Source organism: Sylvia atricapilla, chromosome 1, assembly GCF_009819655.1.
Source record: "Sylvia atricapilla isolate bSylAtr1 chromosome 1, bSylAtr1.pri, whole genome shotgun sequence".
Classification (NCBI taxonomy): Eukaryota; Metazoa; Chordata; class Aves; order Passeriformes; family Sylviidae; genus Sylvia; species Sylvia atricapilla.
The window spans coordinates 128,272,453-128,284,096 of NC_089140.1; the positions used below are offsets into that span (position 1 = coordinate 128,272,453).

Below are 11,644 nucleotides of genomic sequence, written 5' to 3' on the forward strand. Positions count from 1 at the left end.
CAAGACAGTATTTATTATCAACACTCAAGTTGAACCAACACTTGTTCTTTGTTTAGCCTCCTCTATACAGATGCTGGATATTTGCAAGTGTTCCTCTTTTACTGAAGATTTGTTTAAAACAAGGAAGAACAGTAAGTGCAGATGTGAAGCAAAATCCAAGAGCATCCTATTAAACCAAACCGTGCCGTGCAGGGTGTGGCTGGCGCTTCTGCTGTTCACATCCTCCGCAGACATCCCCATCCACTCTGGAGATGTCACACAGAAAACACTTCCCTGAAAGATAACAACTTTCTTCTGCTCTAAGCTGAACTCAAGTTATACTGATGTTGCTATCATCACGAATCTGACATTAGAAGAAAAATAAAAGGCTCTACCTATCCTTGCCTCCCATATACCTGAGCGTCCATGTCACCCATGCAGCTCTAAACACAGGTTCCTCCCACTTCTGATCCTCTTACATAGAGATACAATTTAATCCACTTTTACAAATACAGATCTGAAATAAGGCCATTAGAAGCAGCTAGATGAACAAACAGCCATAAAGGCAGCAGGTAAAAGATCCTATTCACAAAATTGAGTTATAAGGGAAACAGAAACCTCAAAAAACAATGCAGAAAATCAACGTGCCTTACCCATAGGTCTGTTTCTGTCCCTGAGGTCCCTGTGATTGGGGTGTCTGTATGAGTCCCTGTAGTGGTGGGCAATGGCCATATCATCCAAACGATAATGCTGAGGTGGAGGTGGGGTGGGATGAGGCAGACCATTGGGCTGATAAGATAAGCCATTATTTGGACTGTACCGCTGGCCTGGGCTAATAGTGCAGGGCCGCTTGCTTGGATGCTCTGAGTGCAAAGGCTCTCTGTCAAAGCCATTTTCTTTGGTTCTGAAAAACAAAGCAAAGGCATTTTAATTCACTTAGTGAACAGGGTTTGGGAACATGCACCCCCACCTACACATGCAGCTTCAGGAACTAAAGTTTGTTCTTTCACTTTGCTTCAAATGTGTGGTGTTGCAGAACATTTCGTAACACTGCTGACTGGAAACATACAAAGGAGTCATTCACCTTGTCTAACCATCCCTGTAACTTGAGAAATACTAGCAGGGTGAGCTTTCTGACAGAGCCTCTTAACGAGGGGTTGGAGAGCAAGCAGCCTTCGCTGAGACCACAGACCGACAGGGTGGACACACATGCAATTGCAGAAGTGAAACCATCAACTGATACATGAAGTTAGTGACCAAGAAATTCCTGTTTTCAGTAGTGCTATAGCTTATGATGATTAGGAGAAACCTGCAGTTCAAGAATTTATTTTTTTTCAAGAGTATACCAAATAGTCTAGCAGTGCGTGTCAGTGTGCTGAAGCTCAGCATGCCATGAACTCCCATTAAGATCAGCATCACTCAGAGACATTGGGAAGAATTCCCAAATCATGAGAAATGCATCCTTCAGAGATTTTTGCACCATCAGGGCTTTGCATTCCACTCAAAGGTGCTGTGACTGTTATTAATTTTGCAGGAAGATTTGGTTAGACTGAAGTCCTCAGCAATGTTCAGGATTTCCCACTCCATCACTCTTAGACGGGGGTTTTATGCTCAGGCAACTTGGAAGAGCTACTGAGAAGGAACAGGGGGTTTTATGTTCGTTACTCTAATTCAATTTTTAATCAGCTACTTCCAAAGAAACCTCTACTGGACACCTCTGCCTGAGTACCTTGAACACATCCTGAACTAATTCTCCATTAAAATAAAAATATATTTCATTTTAAGAAGAAAAAGAAACAAAGGCACAGATAATGTAGCCATTATCCACACAAACAAACAAAAACCAACCAGCCCCGCCCCCCCAAAGAAACAGAAACACCACCAACAACAAAAAACACACCAAAAAAACAATAAAAAAAAGGTTACTTCAACAGGTTAACAACCCTTTGGGGGAAGTTTAATTTCCCTGAAATATGGGTGGGTTTTTTTTAACCATGTGAATAAAGAAAACCTACAAAATATTAGCTCTGATCAGAAAGTTTATTAGATATAAATATTGCAAACTGAGATTTCATTCCTCCCTTCCCAAACCTTTATTAAACTGCTGATATATTCCAGATTTTTTAGAAAAGAACTTTATCCTCTGGAAGAAATGGATGGTATAATGTATCATTCCTAGTAATAACAATTTTTTGACAGAAAGGTAAATTTGAGGGAATTTTGTTGTTTGCCTGGTGTTAAAACTCTCCTACAACAACCCATCCCCCAGAAACCAATCAACCACCCTCCAGGGACTGTCTGTGGGGAAATACTCAGTTTATTAATTGTCACCTCTTAACAGGTTCCCATTTACTGCCAATGAGAGGAAGGATGAAACCAAATCATTGCCAATATCCTCTGAGAAAGAGAATCAAACTAAGATCTTGCAACTAGTAATAAATGGGCTGCTTTGTTTTCAGAAAGAGTGAAGCAATTTCTCAGAGACCTCACCAAAATTAGTAATGACAGAGAAGCTGCAGGTATATACATATTTTACCAGACTGTAACTTGGCAAAAAAGGGACAAATCTTTCATCAGAACAGCAGGAGACTCTTGGGGCAGATATAAAAGACATACTTTGCTAGAGTGGACCATGTACCTTGTTCCAAAAGAAATGCAGCATGGCTGTGAAAACTCCCAACCAAGAAAACCTGAGGTCCATCATATATATTTTATTATTTTTGGCATGACATAACTGCTTGCAGTAACTCCCAGTGGGTGGTGATGTTTCTGACAGCTCTTCAAGACAAGTTTGTATTTACTTGCTGGTGTGTGTTTTCTTTGCACGTATTTCCTCAAACTCAATGTGCCAATCTTCCAGTTGTCAAAATACTATGCAAGCAAAAGAAATGGATTTTCCTTTCTGTACAAGGCAAACTAATAATTCACCTAAGCCCTTCAGTTAGAATGTTCTCTAACTTGAATGAGTAAAAGTCAGAAACAGCAAAAAATAACTCATTGATTTTTGATCACTTCGTGTAGGAAAAGTAAAGGCATAAAACTGGGACAAGTGGGAATCCAGTTTTCCTTTTCTGTACTACAGCTTGATGTTAAAATTGTATATTTTCATACAAGTGTATATATTTGCACCTTAATGTACAGGTATTTCTGTGGTTTTTAATGATGCTTTGTACTTAACTGGAACACACTTCTTTAGCTTGGAAAACACACCAACATATCCACTTAACTCTGATTAACACAGAAACTAACATTACTGTTGAAAACATATTTACTGAAGTGATGTTTTTGCTATTATGCTGGGTAACGGCTGTTACCCTAACCTTAACCCTAACCCTAAAATTTAATTCTACAGTTTGTTGTTATATTTTCTGCACTGACCAAATATGCAGTTTACCAGAATACCAGAATGAGACTGTACGTAAACTCATTTAATGTTTCTGATCACATAAAAATATACTAAAAGGTAACAACTTAGAAAACGTCATCAGAACAGGAATTGCTGCCAAATTTACTGTATCTGAATACACTGAATATAGTGATAAAAGACCGGGTACTGAAGATCACAATTCAGATGCTCTGAATTCGACCTACTAACCTGCTTCTCATCTTAGAACTACTCATTCTTTTAGGTCTCACCCCCTTGGGGCAACAGCATTTTCCCAGGTGCCTGAGGAAGCACTCCTATTTCCCAATACCATGTGAATAGTAGTAGTTCCAAATATAATACCACCACAATTTTAATCTTCTTTCATCTGATTTTGCAAAGCAACCAAAAGCTGTAGAGAGGAAGTAACAGCGAATGTGTATAAAACATAGCTGACACTTCTTGTCTTATTCCTGATGGCCACATTTTCCTTGATATGCCTATAAATCAACATAGTTCTTTAGAAAATTGGCAATATGACAAAGATGGAGTCCTTCAGCTATAAACACACACGGGGTCATTTTACTCAAAGCCATGATTTACTCAGATTAAAGACAGCAAAATAGACGCTACTTTTTAGCCTGTATCCATTTAATAGAATTTATGTTGTTTGTAGGTTGTGATTTCAGTTTTAAATTATTGCAATTTATGGATAATTTGCTGGGTAGAATATCTGAGCATGCAAAACTGCCTTGGCTAGAAAATTAGGTTTCACCTGATCAAGAGTGATTTTCAAAGAACACGAATTTCAAAGAACACTAAAGTCAGCTTACAAGAATGAGACAAAGCTGCTCATCTACAATTTGTGCAAGATGCTTTGATTTAAACTGACTTCCACCAATAAAGGTTTGACGAATCAAACAAATGATAATGCTTTGTTGGAATAAAGAAGCTGTTTATAATACTGTGTTACAAAAAAGATTACTTTTCTGCCTTGCTATCAGTTCATATGACAAAATTATTTTACAATTCCTCATAATTACACATGGTGTACAAGAAGCACAGATGTAAGAACTATGAGCATCCTTCACCTTACTGAGATACTGAGGAGCCTCTTCAAATAAGATTTACCTAACAGTATTGTCAAAGCTGATCTCTGTGCCCAGGTACCTTTGATATGTATTTCTTGTCATGGATTCCAAAGGTATTGCAACCACAGCAGCACTTTCTAAAGTCACAACATAGACATGGCCATTTTTGTTTTCTTCTCACTCAAAATAATGCTATTCTAACAGAATTTTTTGTTATCCTACATCCACTTTGTAGGCAGCTGTCATAAATGTAGAGTCACTATATGACATTCTATCAGCCCTTTCCAGCAAGCTCAAAGGATGAGTAATTAACACCAAGTTTTTTGTTGTTAATGTATTTAAAATCATGTGATTGATAATTAAGCATTCATTCACCAAAATAAAAACTCACTGTGGTCCAAGTTCCTTTGCTTTACTACAGTAGAATGTAAACTCCCAAACTAGTAAACAAAATACAGTGAACACTTTGTTCATGACATGTCATGAACAAATTACCAAAATGTGTTGTCTCCTCAGGTGTCAGTTTTCCTCTCTTGCAGTGACTGATGGTTCCCAGTGTTATTACAGAAACAGATTGATCCTTTTAATGAGCTAGTTTAATAGACTCCAAAATCTCACCGTGGCTGCTCATCCGTGTCAGACCATATGCACCAAGAAAACATTCAGTAAAACACAAAGCTTGGCTGTCAGATTGCTCTATAAAACCTCACATACAGTAGACTTGGATATGAAGATAAATAACCAGAATTGGAAAATGCAAAAAAGGCTCTGAAATTATAAGCAGAAAAATTACTGTATGTGGACTTTCTTTAACAAAAAATCATGAGGCAGCTGTGGTTACATGTAACACGTTCCACTTTCTTTTGCCTAATCCTCTACTGTACTCTGCCTCTACTGGAATCAATGGTATGCAGTTACCCATGCCCAAATGAAAAATATAGTTGTGTGTGTGTAGATATATATATATATATATGTGTGTGTGTGTGTGTGATATATATATGATATACGATGCATGCCTGTGTATAACTATATATCTATATCATATACCTTAGGAAGTGAAAAAGATACCACAGTTTACTTCAGTAAGACACAAATCTTTAATCAGAATTACTCCAGCTGCAGTTAGTTCTCCTGGAAAGATGTGATCTTTGAGCAATTTATTTTTCATTTACTAGCCATGGAGTCACAGTAAACCCTTCCCTTAAAGTATGTCTGATAGCTTCTACTGAATTTTTATTAACATATTTGAAAATTACTTATATTTCTAAACAAAAGGTACATATATATTTCCAGATGTTTCCGCATGCTCCTCTGTAAATAATTAAAATAATTAATAGAGTAATGAGTATAAAGCCAGACAAGTATTTGGTTTCAATACTCACTCAGTCTAGGCATGTTCTGCCTCTGAGGACAGTTTTTTGTGGTTGATTTACTTACATTATCCACATTAAAACATATGCAGACTCCAATTCAGTTAATTTAAGAATCTTTCCAAAAGCATCTTGTTCTTTTTACTAAATCTGTTGCACAAATGCTCTTGAGCACACAAGACAATTGGCTGAACTTGGCTCAGCCAACACTACAACAGATATTTTTCTGTACAGCTTTTATTATAGTCATAGGCAATGGAAAAGTAGATGTGACTAACCAGTGACAGGGTTGCTTCACCCTGAACAAAACCAACTTATTTTTTAAGCTCAAGGTACCATTCTAATGAGTGCACTGGGCAATCTCTTTTCACATGCGTGTTTCTCATTACAGCGAATAGTTGCAGAGTCAAAAAGAAAGGATGAGTTTTTCTGAAACACCACTTCCCCAGAACTAAGGAGATGAATTTCAGGCTGCAACTGACAGAAGCTGCCGTACCTCTGAGTGCGCAGGCCAGTGGGACACCACTGCACCCTCCCTGGACCCTAGGAATTCAAACACACGCTCTTACCCACAACAATGGAAGTTAAACTGTCTAACCCCTCACCCCAAAAGCTGCATTACTAACTGTGGAGGAGCTGAAGGCTCCTCAAGCTGTTCACAGCCTAAGAGAGACTTCAGCTGTGAAGCCAAAGGCACTTGATTTTGCAAGCAGAGTTAAGAATTTCAAGAGCGCCTACATATTTTAACTAAAAGGAAATGCTGAGAAGAAAATTCATAAACCATAACCAAATCTCTCTAGGTCTGGGCCTCAGTTTTAATTAAAAGATAAAGGCTGACTTTAAAATCCACTATTCTCCTGATCTGCTGGTCCCTTTATGTGCTAATCTTATGTCCTTTTTGTTATAAAGCCAACAGAGGGTCTTTCCATAACAAAGTTCTTGTCCTGGTCTCTACCTGCATCACTCATCTTCTCCCTCACAAGCAGGACTGAAGATAATGCAGGTGAGACCATACTTACTACAAAATAACCAAAATTCAACACTGTCAAACAGGGTCTCAAAAAGAGGGAGCATTATTCCAAATGCTAAAGATGGAATGAAAAACAAACACTTCATTTTGCATTTTTTCTTTGTGGCCTTATGGGAGATATGAGTAACACTGCTCTCTACTAGCAGGAAAAAAAGAAGTGAGTTAGGGCTGTCAGGAAGGCACATCTCTCTTCTCCTCTGTATTCTGTCAAGCAATAACTCACTGGCTTATGAGATAATTTCATATGTGTCTATCTCCTTGTAGGAAAAATGTTGTGTCTGCTACTGACACAACAGCATGCTGACATTTAAGCTATTCACAAGATATTAAGAGGCCCTTTTAAACAGATGTTTTGGTATACTACTCTGCAAAGACTGAGGATATGCAGAACTGCCCCAAGGTGCTGAATTTCAGCTTTGGACAAGTTATTTCTTTGCATATTATAACAGGATACATGTAAAATGTCCAAAAATTAATCATTTTTCTGGGGTGCAGAAACATGCTTGTCTTAACCTTAACATGCTTCAGTTTGGTCTAGTTGTCTGGAAAAACTGGTAAAAAGAGGGTAGCTACATATAAAAAGAGATTTTCTGCTTGTACCTTAATTTTCTCGCTGGTCCATAGTGATTTTTCTGAAACACAATCTCAGGCAAACAAACTTCAATACTTTCACATCTTTTTCTATCTAATGGCTATGTGACTTTAAATTTTACTGTTCACTTCTGGCTATGAAAAGTCTAAAGTTTTACTGTGACCTTTCAGACTTTGTTTTCTCTCTATTTTTGTGCCATTTAAGCCTGTTTCAACACAAAAATGTCACCTGCACAAAGTTACGAGGCTTCTTGACTTTGCAAATCATTTTCATTTAAAGGATAAATTAGAACACTTGCATACATCAGGCATACAGGTAGTGGTATTTGGCAGAACAGCACAATAAAAGTTTTCCATGTTATAAAACCCATGGCAAACAAATCAATAAAAAATATAATACCTGAGTTTCCCAAAGGTAAAATGTAAATGCCAGTTAAATTTCTAACATGACCATAGGAAGACAGTTAAAAGTAAATAACCACAAGAGTAATTTCCTCGTAACACTAAACAAAGAACTTTATTCTGAAAAATAATAACTGTTCCATACCCCTAAAGCTACTGCACTTCACACACATGCATTTATTCGTCCCATTTCTGCATGGACTCTCCTCGGCTCAACAAAACAGATTTCAGTGAACAGTTCTCCTCTTTGAAAGGAATATCCATATTTGAAAGAAATATGCATATTCCATGTATGGATATGGAAATATGGCACAGCAGAAGGAGCCAAAGCCCTGAGAATGCTCTGGGGCTTGCCTTGTACATCTCAATATAAATGCCTAGCAACTCTCTTCACATTTAATGTTGAGTTCAACAAAACGTCAGATGCAAAGGAATTGTATATGGAGCTGGCATGATCTGCTGCTTGTTGCTTCATGACAGAAATACTGTGCACAAAGGACTGGCTGACCATTATTTCTGTGTTGATATGACAACAGTGTGTCCTGAGGTGACTGAATCAGTGCGTGCATGTATTATATTTATATGCTCAGAAATATATACTTGCATGTAGCTCTCTCTCTATATATACACGCAAATATGTATATCTTGACACGCATAAGCAGGACCTGTTATGAAAGGGCATGGGATAATGATTTTAAGCTAATAAGAGAGTAAATTCAGACTAGGTATAAGGAAGAAATTTTTAATATGGAAGGTGGTGAAACACTGGCACAGATTACCCAGAGAGGTGTTGGATGTGCCACCTCTGGAAACATTCATAGTCAGGTTGGACCTGAAGGCACCCAGCGAGCACCATCAGAGTATCCTCCCAGCACCCACCCACACACTCCCCCCGTGCCGGTGGAGCTCAGCATCCTGGGCCCACAGGCACTCTGTGCAGGGTATGAAAGGCACAGTGGTGCTCACCTGTCTGGAGTTCGCCTCTTCCCGTTTTCGTTCACATCGAGAAGCAGCTCTGAGGAGTCAACAGGTGAGGTGGTGCTGGCATCCAGAAGCAGCTGTTCGTGCTGGGCGAGGTACTGGGCTGGGTTCTGCTTGGCTAGCCTTGCACAGTGCAGCAGCTCCCGCTGCAGCAGGGGCAGATTGGCCTGCAAGTGTGTAGCACATGTTAGGGGGGCAGCTTGCAAGCAGTTTCAACAGAGATGAAAAAGAAATATCAGAAATCAGAGGAAAGCCTGCTTTGAGTTGAAACTGTTGCCATCATTCCCAGCTAGGTTTGTGGTTAGCTGCCTGAAAGCAGGCAGTCTCCAAAAGTGGCTATAGCTGTACTAAATATGTGTGGAAGGACAAGAGTTTACCAAAAATGAGAAAACAGTAAATGCTGTGAGAAAACCAGGTCTGAGTGCCACATCTTTAAAGAGGGAAAAAGCACTGTCTTGGCTGACTTCTGCTTTCTTACAATCTAAAACCTGATCTCCTACGGAGCAGCTGTTTTTAACAAGTGACAATCCTTTGTCTCCCATTCAGACTGCAGTTAGGACTCAGAAATTGCCTGAAACCAAAGGATCTGAGACTGCATAAGCTACCTCAGTCACCATCCTTTGAGGGCCTTGGGGAGAACAGGATTGAGAATAGGATTGCCCTCAGCTTTCCCATTACACTTGCAGTTACACATTAAGATAAAGATTACAAAAAAATCTCACATTCCAGAGCTTCAGTTAATCACCCGGAGGGCTACAATCCTCCTCCTAGCCAGATGTAGCTTGAAGGATTTCTAACTGTTCTTTCATGGCCCCACTGGGACTTGGGTCATGGCCTGGAGATTACCAGGACTCAGACAAAGAGAACTGAAAATGCTTGTTGATCCCTGGGCAGCACATTTCGCCCATCTACTGGGTCATACTTTGTCATACTTTTTGTCAGACAGGTGGAACTGTATGTTCCTTCCCTCTGCAGAGATAGTTGCACATCTTGGGAAACATCTTCCTTTCTTTACAGCACATGCCAACATTGATACTAAGAAAGGCCACTCGTTTTTACCTAATTATTTTTTGTGCCATAAAGTGATTTGCCTTGACCTCTCTAGTGTTTCATCACTAGTGCATGATGATTTTTTGCCTCATAAGTTTCTTTTAGTAACTGAAGACAAAGAACTTCAGTAGTTTCCTTTGCTTTTGAAATAACTCCCACTTAAAAAAACCCCAAACAAACAAAACCAAAAACCCCTTCTTTTTTAAGTAGGGAAATACTTCTGAAGTCAAAAAAGTTCTGAAAGTAATGTGCAAGGAACCAAACAAAAAACAGATGTTCTGAAAAGTTTTGAGCCCAGCATCTTGGTAAATTACTTTGTTAGCATTGTAACAATGGCAACTGCTCCAGCACCTGTTGTTGTACTGTAAGAGCGGAACCACTGTGTCACCAAAAATGCCAGAATAGTCAGTACATATTAAACTTATAACAGTGGAGAAAAAACTGGAAATTGCTATCAGTTATTCATCTAAGGATGGAAAGACAGTTGGTTATGCAATATGGAGGTTTTTTCAGATCAATCGGAACAGAAATGTTTTGTGAAAGAACCAAATATCTATTTTCTTTCAGTTATTAGAGAGATTGACTGACTGACTGTGCTGTGAGCAGGGTTTTTCACTTGTTTTAATTTAGCTGTTTCTTTAAAAAGCTCATACAGACTACAGACTACAGTTCAAGACACCAAATTACTTGAACTGCTGTTCATGGCAGAGAACAGTTGGAGAATATTTACAAATAAATATCTGGAAGAAATAAAAGAATCAGATCTAATATTTAACTAGCGGTCCATACTTAAAAGATGTATCATCACATCTCAGCAAGCCTGCGAGGTAGAAATGTGAAAGCCTTACTTAGGAGGTGAGTAATGAAGGAAGAAACAACATATTTGAGTTCTTTATCCACTATCACAAACAAAAAAGGACCTTTTTAATGCTTAGATACTCCTAGAGACAATCAAATTTTGAACTGTTCAGCAAAAACTGTGATCTGTTTTACTTATTTACCTTCTCCTAAAAAATGTTCATTCTTAACCTTTAATCATAAATACGAACATTTGCAGAAAAATTTATCTAAATAGAATGAACAGATTTTCTTTGCAAAACAAGTGTGTACAGCTTTTAATATATTTGTTAAACACGGATACATTCAATTGCTTAATTTCATAGAAGTTAGTATAGAAAACTATGACATGCCTTATAATTTGTGCTTTTAATAGCATAAAGTAATATTTGGACAAATACTTAACTAGAAGTCAAGAATAGCAGTATTTACAAATGTATAGCTCAGCTCAAGTATTTTCAACCTGCTCAAAATATTATTCTGAACAATCTTTATCAAACATATATTAATAAATAATTCGTTTGTAGAGAGAAGATTAACCAGGACCTCTCTATAGGTAGATCAAGTGTGCAGACTGCTTCTGGTCACCATGGCCCTGATACACAGTAGTTTTTAGGAAGATAATGAGAACTAATTTTGAATGCAGAGTGGAACATCAATATTCTCCCTATTGTGACCAGGGAGAGATGAGGCTCCTAAGGCAACTTAAGCGTACCCATAGAGACTCTGAAACCAACGTGGTCTTGGACACAGAGGATCGTGCAGAGGTTCTGCTCTGATAGCAAAGGTAGTTCTCTATACCTGCAGCAGCAGCACATTGCTGCTGATGCCTGTAGACAGACTCCTGTACCTCTGCACAAAATACAAACCAGTGAGAAATACAAACCAGTTCTCAACCTGAAAAACACTGAGTGCAAACAAACATGACATTACCAGCTTACATTACCCT

At 38.4% G+C, this 11,644-nt stretch overlaps 1 protein-coding gene across 9 annotated transcripts in view; it reads right to left on the reverse strand.

Annotated features, from left to right (window-relative positions):
• The window catches only part of RUNX1T1 (RUNX1 partner transcriptional co-repressor 1), a 115,346-nt gene that overhangs the window by 28,986 nt on the left and 74,716 nt on the right, over window positions 1-11,644 (reverse strand). For all 9 annotated transcript variants that reach the window (XM_066333333.1, XM_066333290.1, XM_066333318.1 and 6 more), the window contains 2 exons: window positions 8,794-8,975; window positions 633-883 (listed from right to left, as the gene is read on the reverse strand). In XM_066333333.1, coding sequence (XP_066189430.1) covers window positions 633-883; window positions 8,794-8,975 — 433 coding nt within the window. The remainder of the gene's footprint in view (window positions 1-632; window positions 884-8,793; window positions 8,976-11,644) is intronic.